Source organism: Macaca mulatta, chromosome 13 (genome assembly GCF_049350105.2).
Source record: "Macaca mulatta isolate MMU2019108-1 chromosome 13, T2T-MMU8v2.0, whole genome shotgun sequence".
NCBI lineage: Eukaryota > Metazoa > Chordata > Mammalia > Primates > Cercopithecidae > Macaca > Macaca mulatta.
In genome coordinates this window covers 50,976,533-51,000,175 of record NC_133418.1, presented here as the reverse complement: position 1 = coordinate 51,000,175, position 23,643 = coordinate 50,976,533, and the positions used below count along the sequence as shown (strand labels likewise).

Genomic DNA, 23,643 nt, shown 5'->3' with positions numbered 1-23,643 from the left:
AATATCTAACAGATGTTAGGTATTGGTATGAATCCTTCACTAATTTAAAATACCCAGCTGCACCCAGATGAATCTGCTGTAGTGTCTTGGGAGCACATTGGTGCATCTTTTTTTTTTTTTTTTTTTTTTTTTAAGAGAGGGTCTCACTCTGTCGCCCAGGCTAGAGTGTAGTGGTGTGATCATAGCTCACTGCTGCAATCTCAAACTCTGGCCTCAAGAGATCCTTCGCCCTCAGCCTCCCAAAGCACTGGGATTATAGGCATGAGCCAATGTGCCTGGTTGGTACACCTTTTGAACCACAGTCCTAATTGGTTTTCCTGTTCCCAGCCTTTTCCCTAAAATTTGGCAACATGGCAGCCATAATGATCCTTTCAAAACACAAATCAGATCCCATTACTCTTTTGCTCAGTCCTTCCCATAGCTTCTCATTTCTCTCAGAGTCAAAGTCAACATTCTTACAGTGGCCTGTGAAATCTTACCTACAGCAGGGGTCAGCAAATATTTTCTATAAAGATCCAGACAGTTAAATATGTTAGTCTTTGTAGGATAGATCGTCTCTGTCTCAACAACTCCACTCTGTGGTTGTAGCATGAAAGCAGCCACAGAAAATACATAAACAAATGAGCATGGCCATGTTCCAATAAAACTTTATTTACAAAAACAGGCTGCACTGGCTTGCTGACTCTTGCCCTACATGATTTACCGCTACACTCCCCTTCACTCCACTCCAGGCATGCTGAGCCCCCTTATTGTGCCTTGAATGCACCAGCAAGCTCCTGATTCAAGGCCTCTGCACTTGCTATTCCCTGCCTGGAAAGCTCTTCTTACCTCCAAGTCTTTTCTCAAATCTTTTCAATGGGAGTTTCCTTGGCCACACTATTTGGAATTGCAGTTGCCTCACTGCTTCTCCCTTCCTTCAATCTGATTTCCTATGCCAGGGCCCATTGCTTTCACAGTACTTTGAACCTTCTAATACACTATGTAATTGACTTCTTTTTTTTTTTTTTTTTTTTTTTTTTTTTTTTTTTTTTTTTGAGACGGAGTCTTGCTCTGTCACCCAGGCTGGAGTGCAGTGGCCGGATCTCAGCTCACTGCAAGCTCCGCCTCCCGGGTTCACGCCATTCTCCTGCCTCAGCCTCCCAAGTAGCTGGGACTACAGGCGCCCGCCACCTCGCCCGGCTAGTTTTTTGTATTTTTTAGTAGAGACGGGGTTTCACCGTGTTAGCCAGGACGGTCTTGATCTCCTGACCTCGTGATCCGCCCGTCTCGGCCTCCCAAAGTGCTGGGATTACAGGCTTGAGCCACCGCGCCCGGCCGACTTCTTTATCATAATAATTTTTATAATCCATCACTCCTTCATCCATCACTAAACTATAAGATCCCCGAGGGCAGGGACATTTTTGTCTGCTTTGTTCATTGATATATGCCTAATGCCTTAAACAGTGTCTGGCACATAGATGATAATCAGTATTTGTCAAATGACTAACTAAATGAGTATTTTTCAGAGTACACACATAGTGGCATGCAATTCTTTATCCCTCATTAAAAGTTATAGTGCTTGGTCATAATTCAGGCCCTATATTTGAAAAGAAATATACAAACCAAATATAAAATGATAAAATCCCTCACTCAGAATGTCCAATTCTCAAATAGCTGTAAAGTTTCGCGTGTCATTTAACTCGTGTTGAAATTCGCAACCTTGAAAATGGCACTCTGACCTAAAACAAAGACTTTGACTCACTGGAAAACAAATTAATGTAGTCCACAGCTAGGAAACAGGTAACAAAAGAAAAAAATATGTCTAACATAAAATGGATTCCTCATGTACACATTTAAACATAAAATTAAACAATATATACACATTGAAAATACTTCCAAGCATGCCTAAGAACTCATTTTCCAAAGTGGTCATTTTTCTTGGCGATGAGAGAGACCAGTTTTCAAACAAACTGTAGGGGGAGCTCCAAACCACAGATTCACCTTCATGTTACTGGTTTTACAGTAGCCTTCTCAAGGAACAACTTCTTTGGGTAATTCCAACTGCAGCTGAAAAGGAACATATATGCATGCATTCATAATGCACAAACTTAAAAGATCCCAGGGCATTTGCTACATTTCCCTTTATTTGAATCAGCTCATTCTATATCTTTTTCTTCCCAAGTATTTACTTTTTAAATCTGTCATTTTATATTCCCAATGGACTCATAGCAAAAATTTTAACAATGTGAACAATTTGTCTTTAGTACACATTCCATTTCTGCTTTCATAGCCCCTCCATTCCCAAGCAATGTTCAAGACAGGCTGTTTTAGTGTCTCAATGCATGGAGCTCACCTAGCCTCCCTTTGAGAATATTGCTCATCTTTTAAAGAATTTTTTCCTTCTGATGGCTGTAAACCTTCATCCACGAAGTCTTAAAACAACTGGAACTCAGTTTTTCTTTTCTTTTCTTTTTTTTTTTTTTTTTTTGAGACGGAGTCTCGCTCTGTCGCCCAGGCTGGAGTGCAATGGCACGATCTTGGCTCACTGCAACCTCTGCCTCCCGGGTTCAAGTGATTCTCCTGCCTCAGACTCCTGAGTAGCTGGGACTAGAGGTACCCACCACCACGCCCAGCTAATTTTGTATTTTTAGTAGAGACAGGTTTTCACTGTGTTAGCCAGGAAGGTCTTGATCTCCTGACCTTGTGATCCGCCTGCCTCAGCCTCCCAAAGTGCTGGGATTGCAGGCATGAGCCACCATGCCCGGCCCAGTTTTTCTTTTTCATTGTGGTAGACCCATTCCAGACACAGACCCATGAGCATGATAGATATTCAATAAACACTTTCTCAATTAATAAAGGCATCTAGCCTTTAGGCTTTCTGCTTCTATCTCTAAGTGCCTTGCAGAGAAGAGTGGGTCCCAAATCATAACGGTCATTGTTTTTCATTGTTCATCATCATTGGAAAATAAATTATTTTCCTGTAAATCATTTTGGGGTCAGTGAGACAATATTTATCCCAACAATATTTGAACATTCAACAATGTTCATTGAGCGTCACATCTGGGTTCACAAGCCATTCTAGGCAGTGGGGATACAGCTGTGACCAAGGCAGAAAAAGATCTTAACTTTCTGGAAATTATATTCTAGTGGGGAATGAAAGACAATAAGCAACCCAAATCGTATCAGACAGTGGTAAGCATTATCAAGACAATTAAAAAAATTAAAATAGGACCAACTAATGAAGGATGACTGGGTGGCTCCTTAGAATGGGTGGTCAGAGAAGTTGTCCTTGACGAAGTAACATGTAAACTGAGAAATGAATGATGAGGCAGAGCCAGCCAAGTGAAGATCAGGGTAAAAGCACCCCAGGAAAAGGAATCAGCCATGCAAAGGTCTTGAGTGGAAAAGCAGATGTTTGGATGGTATGGGTGGAGAGTATTAAGCAAAGAGATTGGGAGATGAAGTTAGAAAGGCAACAGGGGCCGAGACACTCTGTAATCCCCAGTAAGGAGTGTGAATGTTTAAGTGCCATAGGAATTCACTGAAGAGTTTTAAGCCCAGGAGTGATAGAATCTGATTTTTGCTTTAAAAAGATCATTGGTGGCCAGGCATGGTGGCTCACACTTGTAATCCTAGCACTTTGGGAGGCTGAGGTGGGTGGATCACTTGAGGTCAGGAGTTCAAGACCAGCATGGCCAACATGGCAAAACCCTGTCTCTACTGAAAAAACACAAAAATTAGCCAAGTGTGGTGGCGAGCACCTATAATCCCAGCTACTCAGGAGGCTGAGGCAGGGAGAATTGCTTGAACCTGGGAGGCAGAGGTTGCAGCCGAGATTGTGCCACTGCACTCCAGCCTGGGTGACAGAGCAAGACTCCATCTCAAAAAAAAAAAAAAAAAAAAAAAAAAAAAAAAACATAGCTGCTGAAGAACGCATTGTAGTAGGTAAGAATGAATGCCCTTCCTGTACTAATGCAATTGTGCCTCTAGGTACGTCACTTAACACAAGAGTACAAACCTTGCAAGTGAAATACACCTGGAGTCTTCCTTGTTTTTATCCCCCACCCCCCAAACTCCTACGGGTCTGTGTTTTTCTTTTCCTTTTCCCTTTTTGCTTTTTAGCAATAGGAGTCTCACTATGTTGCCCAGGCTGGAATGCAGTGGCTATTCACAGATGAGATCATAGCACACCACAACCTTAAACTTCTGGGCTCAAGTGATCCTCCTGGGTTTTTTGTTTGGTTTAGTTTGTTTTTTTTTTTTAGAGACAAGGTCTCACTCTGTTGCCCAGGCTGGAGAGCAGTGGTGCAATCACTATATCTTTGAACTCCTCAGCTCAAGCGATCCTCCTGTCTCAGCCTCCCAAAGTGCTGGGATTACAGGCGTGAGCCAGTGCATCTAGTCCAGGCCTGTGTTTTCTTTTTTTTTTTTTTTTTTTGAGACGGAGTCTCGCTCTGTCGCCCAGGCTGGAGTGCAGTGGCCGGATCTCAGCTCACTGCAAGCTCCGCCTCCCGGGTTTACACCATTCTCCAGCCTCAGCCTCCCGAGTAGCTGGGACTACAGGCACCCAACCACCTCGCCCGGCTAGTTTTTTGTATTTTTTAGTAGAGACGGGGTTTCACCGGGTTAGCCAGGATGGTCTCGATCTCCTGACCTCGTGATCCGCCCATCTCGGCCTCCCAAAGTGCTGGGATTACAGGCTTGAGCCACCGCGCCCGGCCCAGACCTGTGTTTTCTAAACCCCGATGTTACATTTCAAATTAAGAACTTCACCTTCTAGGCATCTTTTGCTGCTGCCCAAAAATGAACAGGTAGGAATGAGCATGAGGGAGTGCAAGAGACCTGACGTTGGCATATGCAAGAGGCCAGATGGAGGCTGCTATATTCAGGAAAAGTGTTCATGGCTGGGAGTGAGCACTGGAAGGAAACAGCATCTCAATTCCTAACCTGGTCTTAGTCTACTAGGTGAGCTGCTGAAGCCTATTTGCTGAAGGAATACCTTCCATGCTTAGCCTCCAATCTTTAGTGCAGGGGTAGGTAGGATATTCTCATCAGTTATGCCAAGAATCTTGTATAGCTTTGATTTCCTGATTGTGTGTACAAAATTGTTTAGTTTTTAAACTTTTCCAGTTAAATAAGAAATTAAGAATGTAAAATTTTCACCTTGGCCAAGATTTTCTTGTTATTTCAGGTCCCTAGAAAGCTGAGTATTGAACTTTGCCCCACATGTCAAAAACTCAAACATTTACAAATTCTCTCCCTAAAAAGACTAGATCCTGCTTCCTATATTCACTTAGCTATTACCTTAAGAACTGCTAGAAACTGGGCATGTTAACTTTCTAATATCAGGAACAGCCTCTATGTGGCACTGGCTATGCTTATGACTATGCACACCCCTTATATGTGTGTCTCAGTTATAGCTTCTTAAAGTCTTCTCATCATAACTTTAAAATCTAGGATGTTTGCGAATTCTCCTTACTTGTAAAGCTAAACATTACAAAAAAAAAAGAACTACTTTAGAGATTGTGCTGAATGGGAGCAGATGCCCCTGTTCCCTACCCCACCAGCTGTACTTCTTTTTTTTTTTTTTTTTTTTTCTTGAGACAGAGTCTCGCTCTGTCACCCAGGCTGGAGTGCAGTGGCCGGATCTCAGCTCACTGCAAGCTCCGCCTCCCGGGTTCACGCCATTCTCCTGCCTCAGCCTCCCGAGTAGCTGGGACTACAGGCGCCCGCCACCTCGCCCAGCTAGTTTTTTTGTATTTTTTAGTAGAGACGGGGTTTCACCGTGTTAGCCAGGATGGTCTCGATCTCCTGACCTCATGATCCGTCCGTCTCGGCCTCCCAAAGTGCTGGGATTACAGGCTTGTGCCACCGCGCCCGGCCTCCCACCAGCTGTACTTCTACCTATACTTCCATCACTAGAGTATCCACCTGCTGGATTTGTTTGCTGATGTATCCCTAACACCTAGAACAGAACCTGGCACATAGTAGACACTCAGTAAACATTTATTGAGAGGTTGAATGGATCCGATTTTGACCTGTTTTGCCTCCTGCCAGGACCCCATCTGCACTATATGTCCACCCAATGACCAGCATCTCCAGTGCATCCATTTCTTTAGGCCCAACCCATCATGTTTACGTTCTGAAGAGAGTCAGTAGAGAGAGTTTTGAAGACACAATAGCGTGCCCTGTACAGTTATCTTCCCAGATCTATCTGTAGTAGATCCATGAGAGTTGACAGTAGACCCATGCATATTAGTGCTTGCTGGGGGCAGAAGGAGAGGTGATGATGCAAGTAAGTACTTCAACCCTAAGTCTGAAAAGTTGATGACTACACAGAATCACTTCACCTAACTCCAACAGATATATACACAACAGAGTTTGGGAGAAATGAGAGATCTGGAGGCTGGCTAGGTGGAGGAGGCAACACCTGAATTAGGGCTTTAAGCTAGACCTTGAATAATACGTCATGCCATCACACTAACAAACTCACAGCAAGGCTCCCAAATTTTGGGAAAGTGGCCCCCAGAGCCTTAGACTTTTAAACCAAAGCCTAATGTTTCACAAAGTCTCCTGAGACAGAATCACTAGCAAGCTTGTAGGACCTTTCCGGAAAAAGGATGTATATGGATTCACACAGACACACATCTACGTGCAGAACGTGCCATTCTGTATTTGATGCATAAAACCACCTTGTCCCGGTCTCAGGGCAGGAACAGTGTCATACAGATCTTTGGGTCTTCACTGCTTTTGCACAATGGCTCTTAGAGATTAAACTCTTTTTTTTCCGAATATTTTATAGGTTTTTTGACATTAAAACGTTAGTCTCATCTGGGTGCGGTGGTACACGCCAGTAATCCCGGTACTTTGGGAGGCGGAGGCAGGAAGATCGCTTGAGTCCATAAGTTGGAGACCACAGTGGGCTATGATCACGCCACTGCACTCCTGTGCCAGCCTGGGTGGCACTGAAAGACCCTGTCTTTAAAAAAAAACAAAAAGTTAGACTTATGTTCTTTCCTAAGGAATAATATTAGTGTTAGATATTGCCTAATAACTAAGACTACCAATTTTGTGTAGAGTATAATACAAGCTAAAAAATACATTCGAAAGACTTTCTGTCCCCAATTTATAAATCCTGGTTAGTTTAGCTAAGTCTGCAGTTGTACTGGGATCAGCAATCCCTCCTTAAATGCAGCAGTATTGTGAGTGTCATGAGGGGCTACCCCAAATCAAAATAATTTTAAAAGCAAACCTTAGCTTGGTCATTAGTTCCACCTTCTTCCTTGTTCCTTTTCCTTTACCAAGATGGCCGCTGTGTCGTTCGCTCCTCATTGGTCGGATTTTCCGCAGGTGCCGATTCTAGCCCCACCTACTAGCTCTCCATTCCAAGTCCTAAATCATTGGGAATGTAATAGACAGACGAGCGGGAGTGGGCGGAGCGGGCGCCGGATGTGACGTTTCCGGAACCTCCGAGTGTCATCCGCTGGGAAAGGTGGGGAAGGGTCCCGGGAACGTGGTGGTGCAGGGCCTCCAAGCGTGGTCGGACTCTGAAGGGGAGCGGCCGCCGTGAGTGTGGGGCCTGCAGCCTTCTCTCCCCGAGTCCCCTGCCCGGCTTGCCTCGCTCGAGGTACCCGAAGGCTTCGGTCTCCGCGGGCTGGCGCCTGACCAGCCAGGCCCAGCGCTTCCCTGCCTCCTGCGTTTGAAAGATCCCAAAAACCCTGGATGATTGTGCCTGGGGTTGGCAAGTTGGTCTTGAGTGGCTTCAAGAGGGTTCCTCAAACAGTTGTCGATAGAGCCCTCTCCACTGTATATGCCCCCTCCGCTCATTCCTGCTACTTCCTTTCTCCTCCTCGTTTTTCCCCCTCGGTCCTTCACGCCGCCTTTCCCCCCTCACTTGCAGATGCTGCTTCCCCTTTTTGGAATTGCTCAACCGGGTGGTAACCGGCGCCGCTTCCTGGCCTCGGGAGGTGGTTCCTTTCTTAACCCACAAGAACCTCTCCCAAGAGGTACTGAGATGCAACGAGCATCCTCTGTTTCAGTTAACTTTCATGGACTGTGGACTAGGTTTACTAATTACTTGGGGAGGTTTTAGATATGTTTGCGGCTTTCCTAGTCCCTAAAGAGGCCTCGTGAGAGATGGACTATCTCTGCCTCCTTAGTAGTCCTCACGGCTTTTGTGCTCTTAGTGAGGGTGTTTTAGAGGGGAAGCTTTGTGAAAGAATTGTGATCCGAATATTGAAGAGACCTAAAGAGGGAATTGACTGAGAGAAGACTACCCCTGAGGGAAGAGTTGTAGTAGAAAAGAAAAACTGGATAGACAAATGAAACTGAAATGTGAGGATGCCTGGGCAGATTGGAATCCTGACTGAAGCAAAAGATCTCTGTTGGGGAGGGCCAGTTGCCACAGGGCCTTGAATTCCAAGATTTATTCTACTGTAGTTTGTATATTCTAGAGCATACTGATTAGGGTCTGCTGTAATGCAATGTGTGTCAAATACCCAGATTTATTTTGGAGATGACAGTGGCGATATCTGGTTGGAATTTGGAGTCTGATTCTAACAGCAACTATATCTAGAAAGACTAGAATTACTGGAGTTTTGGGACCCCAGGGGTTTTTGCAATGCAAGTTACCATCGTGCCTTTTTGTTATTCAGAGTGTTTAGTCTATGAAGATGAGTAAATGTTTTCAAGATTCAAATCTCTTGCCATGATAATGATAAATGAATGATTTTATAGATTGACTATAGTAGTTTAGTGAGCAGAGTTACAATTATGAGCATTAATTCCCAGACCAGTTCCCCTAACTCACCTTGCGCTCAAATATGAAAAAGGACACCACAGAAGATGTCAGTTACTCTCAGATTAGATAAAAATGGTCAACCTTGAAGTCAGTGAACAATCCTCACGAAAGTTCACTGAGTGCACTGTGCCAGGTACTGGGGTGGAGGTATGTGGGTATCTGGAAGGAGAAATAATAGAAAATAAAAGATGCTGTTCCCACTCTTACAGTGCTGTGGGTAGAGTCACTTAATGGCAAGAATTTGATTAACTTGAACTGAGCTTTTGGTTGGCCCACTGTGGTTCTACTCCTTATAACACCTAATTATGGCACAGGGGTTGTACGTTTTCAAGTCTGCCAGTCCTCTCATTGTTATGATTTGGACTTCCTTGAGGGTCTCAGCCTTCTTGTAGGAAAGTCCTTATTTAATAGGCACCACAGCATTTGGTATGTTTCTCTTATACTTTCTTCTTAAGATAGAGGTCTGTGAGATAAACTGTAAGACTGTGCTGGGATGATGGGGGCAATGGTATTCATGCCATCTGTTTTTTCTGTCTCAGAACTTGGTCCTGATGTCTGACCATGGAGATGTGAGCCTCCCGCCCGAAGACCGGGTGAGGGCTCTCTCCCAGCTGGGTAGTGCGGTAGAGGTGAATGAAGACATTCCACCCCGTCGGTACTTCCGCTCTGGAGTTGAGATTATCCGAATGGCATCCATTTACTCTGAGGAAGGCAACATTGAACATGCCTTCATCCTCTATAACAAGTATATCACGTAAGACACCTACAGTTTCCTTTTTCCTTTCTGGTGACTGGTGCCTTGCCTATTTGGCTCAGAATTGCTAAAACCACAGAACTTCACAATATCATCAACATTAATCATTTTTGCTGGCAACTCCTACATATTGGCTGTCCTTGCCATTCAAAGACATGAGTGCTGAAGGTGTTATTTTCATGACTCAGTAATTTATGAGTAAGAGACTTAGTTCTTTGGCCTATGCCCACATAGCCCAGCTGTTAGACAAAAGAGTTGGTGGTTAAACTAGACATGTTATGTACTGATGAATGCTTTTACTGTTCTCTTTCTACTAAAGCAGCCAATCATAGGATTATTGTTGGGGTCTAGCAAAGCCGACATTCCTCACTTGTACTTATTTTGTAGCAAATTTAGTGATACAGGAAAAAATTTTTTCCTCTTAACCTTTATCATAATCATGCAAATCATCAAATAATTAGTAACTGCCTACAGTTCGTGTGACTCATCATAATAAGACCTTTCCCTTGAGTTGTTTATCATCTTAGGGTAGGCAGCATAAGTAGAAGATTTCAGTACTATTAACAGCAAACAAATTCTAAAACTCCATTGACAATGAAATGATACGTAATTTAGAAAGGGAATAATGTTAAAGGTCTTTTTATCATTTCTAATCTTGGTCTTTCACAATACCAGAACTTTAAAAAAAATAATTACAATGTATTTGGTTCTTAGTAGCTCACAGTGTAGTTCACCTGCATAATTTCATTGGATCTTCACAGTTCTGTATGCATGGAATAGGGCACACTACCCTACATTCTACATATGAGGAAACAAACTCAGTGTTTGGTGATATGCTCATGTTTGAAGTGACAAAACCTTGGTTTTCTGACTCCTAATTCAGGATTTGTTCTACAACATAGGTCCTGTTCTTGTTTTCCATTTAGTAATGTTCTAGAGTCAGAGGTAGTCTTTTGAGATCATAGTCATGAGTCATACTGGCTGTTTTTTGGTTTTTTATTTTACTACTGATTTTTGAGTAGGTAACATATATATAGTACAGAATTCAGAGGCACAAAAGAATAATTATAGTTAAAAAGTAAGTCTCGGCCAGGTGCAGTGGCTTTCGCCTGTAATCCCAGCACTTTGGGAGGCCGAGGCGGGCAGATCACCTGAGGTCAGGATTTCAAGACCAGCTTGCCAACATGGCAAAACCCCATCTCTACTAAAAATACAAAAATTAGTCGGGCATGGTGGAATGTGTCTGTAATCCCAGCTACTTGGGAGGCTAAGGCAGGAGAATCGCTTGAAACCAAGAGGCAGAGATTGTAGTGAGCCGAGATTGTGTCACTGCACTCCAGGACTCCAGACTAGACGGCAAAGCAAGACTCTGTTTCCAAAAAAAAGAAAAAAAAAAGTGTCCCCACACAGTCCTCTTTCCCCCCAAACCCTCGGTTCTCCTCCCTAGCGACAATCACTCTTAGTAGTTTCTTAGATATCTTCCAAGAGATGATACACACATACCAGTTTTATCACATTAAGTTTTTGATCACATACTCCTCTAAAGCAGGGCTTTTCAATTTTGGCCCTGTTGGCCTTTTGGACTAAATAATTCTTTGTGGTGGGAGCTGTTCTGTGTGTTACAGAATGTTTAGCAGCATCCCTGGTTTCTGCTCACTAGATGCCAGTATGCCCCCTCCCCACAGTGTGACAGCCAAAAATGTCACCAGACATTATCTGATGTTCTCCGAGGGGCAGGATCACCTCTGTTTGAGAACCAGTGCTCCAAACAAAAGTATGTGGAAGAGTGGACTGTGTAGGATTCATATTGTAATTGTAGAGTGGAGAAATGGGACTGCTATTGTCTTTTTTATTTAGAATTGTTGCCTGTGTTAGGAGGAGAAAACCTTAGACAAGTTAAATTTAACAGAGTTTAATCCAGTAGAAAAAGGTTCAGGGAACACTCAGGACCAAAAGTGGTGCAGAATGTTCCACCCCATAGTGGAGGTTGTGCAGGTTATATTTATAGTCAGAGAAAAGGAAATGAGATACAGAAATAGCCTGATTGGCTACAGTTCTTTGTTTGCCTTATTTGGTCATGTTTTGGCAGCCTTTAGCCTCCGATTGGCTGGAGGTTTCAGCTGCTATGATTGGCTGAGACTCAGCTATTTGTTATGCTTGTAACCTAACTCTTACGTTAAGTTACAGTTTGTTTATACATTAAGTTAGGTTACAGTTCACTATCTTTGGAGGCAGCTTTAATTTAACACCTGTTTCCTTAAAGATCTGTAGTTCTTTAATGCCATTATGCCATGTCATGTGGCCTCAGTGTTGTTAAGGTTTCACAGAATTATAATTATATTTCTGCTTCTCTTTGCTATTAGGAGTTTTTCACTCCTAGGCACACGATTTATTTTCCTCAGCAGTTTTTTTTACTCTGTCCTCTTTATATACTCTACTACTGGTAGAAAGAATATTCTTATGTATTTCCTATAAGCTTGTAGATTGTTCTCTCAGAATGAAACCCAGGGGCACAATTCCTTTGGAGAAACACTAATTCAGAAAGTTCAGTAGGATCGTGGAATCACTCTACCAGGTATTTTCTGAAGTGCCTTCAGAATCCTTTTGCCCCACAATAGAAAGGGCTTTCAGGGCAAAGATCATATTCATTCAGTACATATGTATTGAATATACCTGCTATCTGCATGGCACTGCAGTAGGTCCTGGACAGCAGTGAGTAAAATGGCCCCGTCCTTATTGGTGTTCCTTTATAGGTATGAGAAAAGACAATAAACAGCAAATAAATACTATTGACCCTTGAACAACACAGAGGTTAGCACCAATCCCCCATGCAATCAAAAATATACATAGTGCTGGGCACAGTGGCTCATGCCTGTAATCCCAGCACTTTGGGAGACCGAAGTGGATGGATCACTTGAGGTCAGGAGTTCAAGATCAACCTTGTCAACATGGTGAAACCCCATCTCCACTAAAAATACAAAAATTAGCCTGGTATGGTGGTGGGTGCCTATAACCCCAGCTACTTGGGAGACTGAGGCAGGAGAATTGCTTGAGCTCAGGAAGTGGAGGTTGCAGTGAGCCGAGATCACGCCCCTGCACTCCAGCCTGGGGACAGAGCGAGATCGTGTCTAAAAAAAAGAAAAAAATATATATATATGTATAATTTTTGACTCCCCAGAAACTTTACTAATAGCCTACTGTTGACTGGAAGCCTATTGATAACATAGTCAATTATCACATACTTTGTATATTGTATGTATTATGTACTATATTCTTACAGAAAAGTAAGCTTGAGAAAAGAAAATGTTAAGAAAATCATAAAGAATAGAAAATATAGATACTATTTGTTAAGAGGAAGTGGATCATTATGAAGGTCTTCATCCTCGTCATCTTCATGTTGAGAAGGCTGAGGAAGAGGAGGGGTTAGTCTTGCTGTCTCAGGAGTGGCAGAGGCAGAAGGAAATCCATGTATAAATGGACCCACACCGTTGAAACCCATGTTGTCCAAAAGTCAGCTGTAGTCAAGAAATAAGGAAAACGCTATGAAGGCAATGAAAAGAGTACTGTGATAGAGAATAAGCAGGGGTTTATGACTAGAATAGTCAGGATAAGGTCTGTCTGAGAAGACAAGATTTAAGCTGAGATTTGAGGGATGCAATAAAGTTGATCATTCCAAGAGCGTAGGGCAGAGTATTAAAACACAGGTAACTATATGTTTAGAAGTGCTTAAGTGGGAAAGACCTTAGCATGTTCTGGGGATTGAAAGATCATTGTGTTAGGAGTATAGCCAGAGAAGAGGGAGGATGACTCCAGGTAATCCTGGAGAGGCAAGTAGGGCTGGATCATGCAGGACTTTATGTGCCATGGTAAGGAGTCTGTTTTTTATCTTAAGAGTAACAGCAAACCACTGAAAAGTTTTAAGTGGGATTCAGACCTAAATTTACTTATTGTTTTTTTAAAGAGATGAGGTCTCAGCCAGGCACGGTGGCTCACGCCTGTGATCTCAGCACTTTGGGAGGCCACCCAGGAGTTCGAGACGAGCCTAGCCAACATGGTGAAACCCCATCTCTGCTAAAAGTACAAAATTTAGCTGGGCGTGGTGGCCCACGTCTATAATCCCAGCTGCCCGGGAGGCTGAGGCAGGAGACTTGCATGAACCCGGGAGGCAGAGGTTTCAGTGAGTCGAGATCGCAACACTGCACTCCAGCGTAGGTGATAGAGCAAGACTCGGTCTCAAAAAAAAAAAAAAAGATGTCACTAATGTTGCACATGCTGGTCTCAAACTCCTGAATGCAAGCGATCCTCCCTTCTCAGCCTCCCAAAGTGCTGGGATGACAGGTGTGAGCCTCCATGCCCAACCAATTTTTTTAAAGTATAAATTTTCGCTGTTGTGTGGTAAATGGTGGAGCAAGTGTTAAGAGAAGGCAGGGAGACTAGTTAGGAAATTCTTGCAGGCTGGTGGCTTGAAGTAGTGTGGCAACATGGAAAGAGACAGATGGATTTGGTATTTTGGAGGTCAAGTCCATAGGACTTACTGATCGCTTAGGGAAAAAGATACTGTGGAGGTTGATGTCATGTTTCTGCCTTGAATGACTTAAACGATGGGGTAGTCCATGTATTGAGATGGGAAAAGTGGGATCTAAAGAGGGCTGGGTAGCAGGGGGATTTAACCGTTCACGTTTGGGTTTTTTTTGACCTGTTAAAATTTGAGATGCCTGTGAGATATCCAAGTAGAGATGTCAAGGTCGAATGTACCAGTCTGAACTCAGAAGACTGAGGTCTGGGCTGGAAATACAGACAAGGGAGTCCTCAGCATACAGATGGTTCTGAAGTTATGAGAATGGCTGAGATTTTCTTTTTCTTTTTTTTTTTCCTCTGTAGAAATTCATTTTATTCTTATTCAGACTATTTTCAAAAGAAGCAGTGGTGCGCTGTTTTTCTTTTTTTTTCTTTTTTTTTTTTTTTTTGAGACAGAGTCTCGCTCTGTCGCCCAGGCTGGAGTGCAGTGGCGCGATCTCAGCTCACTGCAAGCTCCGCCTTCCGGGTTCACGCCATTCTCCTGCCTCAGCCTCCCGAGTAGCTGGGACACAGGCGCCCGCCACCTTGCCCGGCTAGTTTTTTTTTTTGTATTTTTTAGTAGAGATGGGGTTTCACCATGTTAGCCAGGATGGTCTCGATCTCCTGACCTCGTGATCCGCCCGTCTCGGCCTCCCAAGGTGCTGGGATTATAGGCTTGAGCCACCGCGCCCGGCCTGTTTTTCTAAAAATATGCCTTTATAAATTTATATATATATATTATAAAATCCATGCATGTATTTATATGATTGTTACCTACAAAATTACAGCACTGTGGTATGTACACATCTATAGGTACATTCTTTCCACGCATCCCTACTGTGCTTTGCCTGTGTGAAGGAGGAAGACTGAATCAGTTGTGAGCAGCTGAGGGCTGGCCTGTCCACGGAGTCACCGAATGGAGGCTTGGGTGGAGGAGGTGAGGTAACTGCCAAGGCAGGAGCAGCAGCTGTTGCAGGGCTCTCCTGCAGGCCAGCAGGCAGCATCTGGAGGCTCCCAGCAGCCTCCCCCTCCCCTCCACCCCGTGGTGCCCGTGCTGCCCTAAAGGTGGGGTGGCTGACCACAGACCCCTCTGGTGCCATTCTGTGGCCTGGACTTGCTTGGCTGGGCCAAGAAGTTGTGTACGTGAGGGGTGGAGTAGGAAGCTGTGGGAAGAGGAGGAGACCCTGTCCAGCCCCAGCCCTGAGCAGGGGAAAGGACTGGATGGCTAAAGCCTGCAGATGACTGGTGAGAACACTCCGCTTGGCCTGGCCCTGCTAAGGGGCAGGGACTGGAGGCGGGGAGGGAGAGCAGTGGCCACCCACTGGGGGACAGGGCCTTCTTCCTCCCTGGGGCTCAGAGGATGGCCTCAGCTGAGCTTGAGTAAGCCCCGGCTCTTAGGCCCTGTGGCCAGAGGCTTGGCCTCCTGCCAGCAGAGGTGCATGCACATGGCGGAGGGGCTGCCATCTCCCCTTTGACCTTTGGGCCAGGGGCTGGGGAAGAAATGGAGGCTTAGGCCTGGCCAGCTGCCCTGTAGGATTAGGTCCTCAGGGCTCAGGACTCCTGAGGCATGCAGAGAAGGGCCTGAGAATAGCTGAGATTTTCTAGTGAAGGGGCTCTTAATCTGGGGTCCAGGAACCTCACAGAGATTCACTGATAGAATTCAGGGGATCTGTGAACCTGAATGGGAAAAACTTTTCTTATTTTTTCTAACCACTGACTGAAATTTAGCATTTCCTTCCATTTTGAATGTAGGCCTCAAAGTACTGTACTAGTAATAATATTTGTAATTTTGTCACCAGTAGAAATCAAGATACTTTCATATTGCATTACAGTTGTTGCTGACATCTCAAAATAGCATCTAAACATCACTACTTCAGAATTACAGTACAGAATTATTAGACCTACAGCTAGATCCCATTATCAAATGCATTGATAAAGAACACATTAGGCCGGGTGCAGTGTCTCACGCTTGTAATCCCAGCACTTTGGGAGACCAGGGCAGGCGAATCACGAGGTCAGGAGATCGAGACCATCCTGGCTAACATGGTGAAAGCCCGTCTCTACTTTTTTTATGTTATATTATATTTTTGTATTTTAAAAATACAAAAAATTAGCCGGGCATGGTGCCGGATGTTTCTAGTCCCAGCTACTTGGGAGGCTGAGGCAGGAGAATAGTGTGAACCCGGGAGGTGGAGCTTGCAGTGAGCTGAGTTCGTGCCACTGCACTCCAGCCTGGGCAACAGAGCGAGAATGTCTGGGAAAAAAAAAAAAAACAAAAAAAAACACAATACAAAGAATATATCACAATTTTTAAAATTTTTGAAAACTGTTTTTCAATAAAATTGGGGTATTTCTGGTAATCCTTTGTACTTTAAGTTATACCTTAAAAAATTCCTGAGAGGGTCTGTGGAACATAAAACATCAAGAATCTTTCTTTTTTTTTTTTTTTTTTTTTTGAGACGGAGTCTCGCTCTGCCGCCCAGGTTGGAGTACAGTGGCCGGATCTCAGCTCACTGCAAGCTCCGCCTCCCAGGTTTACGCCATTCTCCTGCCTCAGTCTCCCGAGTAGCTGGGACTACAGGCGCCCGCCACCTCGCCCGGCTAGTTTTTTTTTTGTATTTTTAGTAGAGACGGGGTTTCACCGTGTTAGCCAGGATGGTCTCGATCTCCTGACCTCGTGATCCGCCCGTCTCGGCCTCCCAAAGTGCTGGGATTACAGGCTTGAGCCACCGCGCCCGGCCAAGAATCTTTCTTAATAAGACTATGGAATGAGAAGAGAAGGAGCCTAGGACTGAGCCCTGAGGTTAGTTAATGGAGGGAGAGTCAACAGGGGAGACTTTCTTTGAAGGAAGGTTCAAGAGGCAGGAGGAAATCCAAGAGAGAATGGTGTGGTGTCATGGGAGCCAAAAGAGGTTAGTGTTGAAAAAGGAGAGTAGCCATCTATGTCAGATGGGTGAAGACAGAAGATTGGCCTTTGGGTTTGGTAAGATAATGTCATGGGTGATGTTGGTAAGCAGTTTCGCTGGATGGATTACAGAGACCCTAATTAGAATGGGTAGAAAGGTGAATGGACAGTAAGAAAGTGGAGGCAAAGGGTATAGAGCTGAAGGTGGCAATGTTTTTTTTCTATAAGGGACCAGAGAGTAAAAATTTTTGGTTTTGTAGGCTACTTGCTCTCTCTCTCACTACCTCTGCTTTATAGCATGAAAGTAGCCATAGACAACACAAATGAATGGATGTGACTGGTTCCAATGACACTTTATTTACAAGAACAGATGGTTAGCTGGATTTGGCACACCAGCTGTAGTTTGCCAACCCCTGGTGTAGACAACTCTTTGGAGAAGTTTGGATGGGAAGCGAAGTAGAAAAATGGGGAACTAGTTGAAGCGGGACAAGGAGCGTGTGAACGTGTGTATATATTTTAAGTTGCGAGATTTTAGAGCATGTTTTTGCTGATGGAAAAGGAGCCTATGGAGGAGCAGAGGCTGACGGTCCAGAAGAGAGCTTAGTTGTAGTAATAAACTCCTCAGAAGGCAAGAGGGGATAGGATTAAGAGTACATGGATGCCTAAGGAATTGTTTTTTATGTCACTTAGTGTTATTTTGAGTGACATGTTAGTGTTAACAGCAAGACTGATATGGGGAATTTGTCCCTGTCACTTATAGGACCATTTAAAATGATGAACTGCTAGGAGATTTTGGTGGGAATGAGATTTTGCAGCTCATTTACTTGGTTTGTGGGATTTAGGGTTTAATTTGGAATTTTGTTGTATTGGCTTTACTGAAGTAATTAATGTAGCTACCTTCACTTTTCTTGGAGATACCTTTAAAATCCTGGTTCTGATTCTGTGAACAGAAAATCACAGCAATTGCAAAGAAATTCTAGCTCAGTGATTCTCAGTCTGTTTTCTATTGTATTTTACTTAGTATTTTCCTATCAATAACAGTGGCTCAACTTTGGCAGTTACTACAACCAAGGAGAAAAGAGAGGGGAGTATACATCTACCTCACCACTCCTCTGCCTCCCCTACTACAGAGAATCATTGTTCTAGACCTTTTGTGGATACTTTCTTTACTTCAGGATTTTAAAAGGCATGTTTGTTCCTTTTCCTGGAGCAGTTCAGGCATCTTAATGATCTCAGGCATATTTCCCCCCTCAGTAGCTTCCCTAATGTAGGAATGCTTTGCCTTTTGCAGACCCCGGTATAGAAGAAAGAGTTCAGCATATTAAATCAGTACATATTTTCATGATGAGCACAGACAATAAACCAGGCAGTGGATTCTTTCACAGCTTTTTATGGTCATCAACTAGGCTGCCCAGAAGGGAGTGAGAGTATTCAGGCAATTCCTGTCTGCTATGTGAGCCTCTTGGAACATCAAACCTCTTGCTGAAAATGAACTGTCACCTGTGTTGAAGATGTTTGCTGGGTATGGGGTTTATAGACTGAAGAAGGTTTCATGTATGATCATGCTTACTGTGCTGAGTAACTTTTAAGACTGGAGGAATCAAGATGAGGATCCTTAATGCATCCATGTTAAAGAACTTTTGCTTGACTTTTTGAATTAGTTGTTTTTATACAAAATGAACACTTATTCATGATTTAAAATTTTTTTCAAACACTACAAGGGAGACATTAAAGTGAAAAGAGAAGTTTCATCTATCAGAGGTGGCCAATATTGTATTTCTGGCATGGATGAGATGTGATTAAGCTCTTGGGGCCCCCATATGTCCTTTTCCTTAAAGCATCAATGGGTTCATACCACGTATTCTGTTCTGCGACTTGCTTTCTTCACAGTAGTGTCTTCCATATCAGGACATACTGAGCCATCTCATTCTGCCTCAGGGCTATTCCATCTGCCTGGAACATGATTCCGGAACAGTCCCAGATTCATGGCTCACTCTTGTCTAGTCCTTACTCAGTTGCCTCCTTCTTGCTGATGACTTCCTTAGCTGCTCTATCTAAAATTTCAACCATTCCCCTATCACTTTCTATCCCCCTTCCCTATTAATGACTTTCCTAGCATACTTCTGTTTATTGTCTGTTCCCCCACTGTAATGTACACTCTATGGTGGGGAGGAATTTTTGACTGTGTTGTTCACTGCCATATCCCCAACGTTTAGAATAATCTGGACCCCATAGTAGATGCTCAGTAAATATTCACTGAATGAACGGGTGAATGATTACATTGTCTTCACATTTGAATGCACATAATTTTTTTTTTTTGAGACGGAGTCTCACTCTGTCGCCCAGGCTGGAGTGCAGTGGCTCGATCTCAGCTCACTGCAAGCTCCGCCTCCTGGTTTACGCCATTCTCCTGCCTCAGCCTCCCGAGTAGCTGGGACTACAGGCGCCCGCCACCTCTCCCGGCTAGTATTTTGTATTTTTTTAGTAGAAACGGGGTTTCACCGTGTTAGCCAGGATGGTCTCATTCTCCTGACCTCGTGATCCACCCGTCTCGGCCTCCCAAAGTGCTGGGTTTACAGGCGTGAGCCACCGCGCCCGGCCTGAATGTACGTTATTTTTTAAACAATACCCTATTGATGGACATTTAGGTTTCTGGGTTTCTTTTCTTTTTTTTTTTTTTCAGTTTTTTCTACCTTTTTGAACAATGCTGTATTGAATATTTTTATACATATATCTTTGTACTATTTTATAATGATCTCTAGGATAAATTCCTAGAGATAGAATTGTGAGTTTAAAGGATATACACATTTTAAGTTGGATGCAGTGGCTTACGCCTGTAATCCCAGCATTTTGGGAGGCTGACGCAGGCAGATCACCTGAGGTCAGGAGTTGGAGACCAGCCTGGTCAACATGGCGTGAAACCCCACCTCTACTAAACCTACAAAAATTAGCTGGGCAGGATAGCAGGTGCCTCTAATCCCAGCTACTCAGGAGGCTGAGGCAGGAGAATCACTTGAACCTGGGAGGTAGAGGTTGCAGTGAGCCGAGATTGCCCCACTGCACTCCAACCTGGGCGACAGAGCAAGACACTGTCCCCCCAAAAATTAATTAATTAATTAAATAATACAAATTAAAAATAAAGGATATACACATTTTAAATTTTGAATAATTAGCTTCCATTTTCCCTCTCTTAAGATAAAAGGTTATATTAATTTACAATCTTGCTAACACTGTGTGGGGATCCCATTTCTCTATTCCAGGTATAATCAACCTTTAAGCCCCATTTCTCTATACCAGGTATAATCAACCTTTACGCCTTTGCCAATCTGATGGAGGAAAATAGTATCTCATCCTAATTTGAATTTCTTTAATTATGAGTAGATTCAGCATTATTTCATATATTCACCTTTTGTATTTACTTTTCTGCTTATGTCTTCTTTTTTCATTGTTTATTACGTCATTTTGCTTGTGTTTTTGCCATCATATCTTTGTTTACTTTGGTACATTTCCTCTCTCTAGGCTGCAACCAGATATAACCCCAGAGAACAGTATACATCTGGGCCACCGCTTTCTATCCCTAGAAAGTCTCTAGGGATAGAACTTTGAACCATGTCGTGGAATCTAGTTTATAAGTAAAGAAAAAACTCCCAGACCTGTACATGATGCTAGTGTTAGCATCTTCATCTCTTATTCTTGCTCACATTTTTTGTTTATTTGTTAAAAAAATCAAACCCATAGCAAATATTGACTGTGTACTAGATACTGTGTTTAGCATTTTATTATCTCTTTAAGTGTTACAGCAAGCCTGTCAGGGAGTACTAGTTTGTCTCTGTCTATACAATTTTATAGACAGGCCATGTCCAACCCTTTGAATTCGAGGACTTTTTTGCTTACCTATGGTGGCAGATATCACCTTTTTTTTTTTTTTTTTTTTTTTTTTTTTTTGAGATGGAGTCTCGCTCTGTCGCCCAGGCTGGAGTGCAGTGGCCGGATCTCAGCTCACTGCAAGCTCCGCCTCCCGGGTTTATGCCATTCTCCTACCTCAGCCTCCCGAGCAGCTGGGACTACAGGCGCCCGCCACCTCGCCCGGCTATTTTTTTGTATTTTTTAGTAGAGACGGGGTTTCACTGTGTTAGCCAGGATGGTCTCGATCTCCTGACCTCGTGATCCGCCCGTCTCGGCCTCCCAAAGTGCTGGGATTACAGGCTTGAGCCACCTCGCCCGGCCAATATCACCTTTTTTAAAGCTCATTAGCTAGTTAGTGTTAGTGTATTTTATGTATGGGCCAAGACAGTTCTTCCAGTGTGGCCCAGGGAAGCCAAAAGTTTGGACACCCCTGCAAATAACTGAGTAATGGTGAGATTAAGTGACTTGCCCAGCGTCATACAGTTAGTAAGTGGCAAAACTAGGATTTGAGCCCAGGCATAGTGGCTCCAGAGCCAGCCCTCCTAACCACTAAGTTCTTTTACCTCCAGTATGAGTAATGGATTATGTTGCCCATTGTTTCAGGAGAATCATCTGTTTCAGGAGACCTTTTTGCCTATCTGTCTCCATTCAGAAAACAACTGGCTACAGTTGTTGAAGCAAGGGAAAGCTATTCATGTACAGGTCTGGGAGGGGTTTTTTTGTTTGTTTGTTTTTTGTTTTACTTATAAACTAGATTCCATTACATGGTTCAAAGTCAAAGTAATATAGAAAGGTATTTGGTGAAAAGTTTCACGCCTACTCTTATCTGTTCTATTTCCCCTGCCCTCATTTCTGTATATACTTCCTGTTTCTTTATTTACTTACAAAGCAAAGTAAATAAATATGGCAGGTTGTCAAATAATGTCGTTTTGTCCAATGTCGTTTCGTTTTAATGTTGATGAGAAAAGAAAAATCCATTCCTGCCTGGGGCCACTGTCTGTGTGGAGTCTGCACATTCTCCCCATGTCTGTGTGGATTTTCTCTGGGTATTCAAGCTTTTTCCCATATCCCAAAGGTCTGCACATTAGGTGAACTGGCATGTCTGAATTGTCCCCAGTCTGAATGAGTGCAAGTGTATGTGTGAGTGTGCCCTGCGATGGGATGGCATCCTCTCCAGGGTTGGTTCCCGCCTTGGCCTTGAGCTGCTGGGATGGACTCTGGCCACCTGGGACTAGATAAGCAGATAAATCCTTTACGTACTTGTTTATATAAGTCTTTCTTAAATGTATGTATAGCTAACATTTATTTCAGTGTCTAATATTAGAAGTGTTTTGGTCTGTATTTAGAAGTCTGGTGTTTTTGTGACGAGGATAGGTCAAAGGAGCTTAACTCTTGTTTATGTCAATTAGTGCGTGGTAAAGTTGGTTTTGTTATATGTCATTGTGCTTAAAGTCACAGTTTCCAAGAATCTAGCAACATTAAGGACTTACTGTGTATACATGCATACATGTACATATATGTAATGTTTATTCATCAAATATTTATTGAGCGCCTCTTTATACAAGGCACTGTGCTGACTTCCAAGGAGTATACAAAGAAGCAGGAAACATAGAAATCTCTGGCTTCAGGAAGCTCACAGTCTAGTTCTGTAATGAGAGTATAAGTGAACATAAAACATGGTGTTTGTATGACATAGTACTTTCTTAGCTGATTCAGGCCTCAATGCAAAGCACATTCAGCCTGCTAAAGGTAGTAAATATTAATATGTATCTTGGCTTTTGGGGCTAAGGTGAGAGTTCTACTGAATTATCTATCAGTCTCTAAAATATAAGAAATTAATCTTATTTATTGTAATAGATTCTTCAGGACTTTATGGTTTGAACAAATGAATCTGTGTTTCTTTTAAATATAGACTTCAAGGAAACGGTTTTATATCTTTCTTTCATTTTTTTTTTTTTTTATATAGAGACAGGATTTCCCTCTGTCACTCAGGCTGGAGTGCAGTGGTGTGATCAAAGCTCACTGTAAGCTCAGGCTTCTGGGATCGAGAGATCCTCCTGCCTCAGCCTCCCAAGCAGCTGGGACTACAGGTGCATATCATCACACCCAGCTAATTTTTGTGGGTTTTTTTTATGTTTTGTTTTGTTTATATATATATAAATTTAAAAATATAGATAGAGACAAGGTCTCACTCTGTTACCCAGGCTGGTCTTGAACTCCTGGGCTCAAGCAGTCTTCCTGCCTCAGTCTCCCAAAGTGCTGGGATTACAGGCATGAGCCACCACACCCAGCCTGTTTTATATCTTCTTCATGAATCCAAAAGGAAGCTTTTTAAAGAACTATTTTTATTTTAGAGTCCATCCCTGCCTTGAAGAGCCTTATCAAGTTGGATCAAAATGAAACTTCACACCTGTAATCCCAGCACTCTGGGAGGCCAAGGTGGGCGGATCATGAGGTCAGGAGATTGAGACCATCTTGGCTAACATGGTGAAACCCCATCTCTACTAAAAATACAAAAAATCAGTCAGGTGTGGTGGTGGGTGCCTGTAGTCCCAGCTACTTGGGAGACTGAGGCAGGAGAATGGCATGAACCCGGGAGGTGGAGCTTGCAGTGAGCTGAGATCCGGCCACTGCACTCCAGCCTGGGCGACAGAGCGAGACTCCGTCTCAAAAAAAAAAAAAAAAAAAAAAAGAACTAAAGGATGAGGACTTATAGTTTGTTTTGGTGGGGGTCATCTTTTT

General features: G+C 43.3%; 1 protein-coding gene and 1 long non-coding RNA gene across 8 annotated transcripts in view; one reads left to right on the top strand and one right to left on the bottom strand.

Annotated features, from left to right (window-relative positions):
• Positions 1–632: 632 nt before the first annotated feature.
• LOC106993010 (uncharacterized) lies at positions 633–7,295 on the bottom strand. Of its 2 annotated transcripts, XR_013402695.1 has the most exons (4): positions 7,232–7,295; positions 6,672–6,958; positions 1,320–2,046; positions 633–992 (listed from the first exon to the last, which is right to left on the bottom strand). It is a non-coding gene; the product is annotated as an uncharacterized LOC106993010 (long non-coding RNA). The 2 variants fall into 2 exon arrangements; XR_001439178.3 differs by lacking the exons at positions 633–992; positions 1,320–2,046 and having other exon boundaries at positions 6,629–6,958.
• Positions 7,296–7,435: 140 nt separating this feature from the next.
• STAMBP (STAM binding protein) overlaps positions 7,436–23,643 on the top strand; it is a 36,283-nt gene continuing 20,075 nt past the window's right edge. Inside the window, exons 1-3 of one of the 6 annotated variants that reach the window (XM_028831617.2) lie at positions 7,436–7,471; positions 7,880–7,985; positions 9,319–9,533. In XM_028831617.2, coding sequence (XP_028687450.1) covers positions 9,331–9,533 — 203 coding nt within the window. In that variant the 5' untranslated portion in view covers positions 7,436–7,471; positions 7,880–7,985; positions 9,319–9,330. 6 annotated transcript variants of the gene reach the window in all.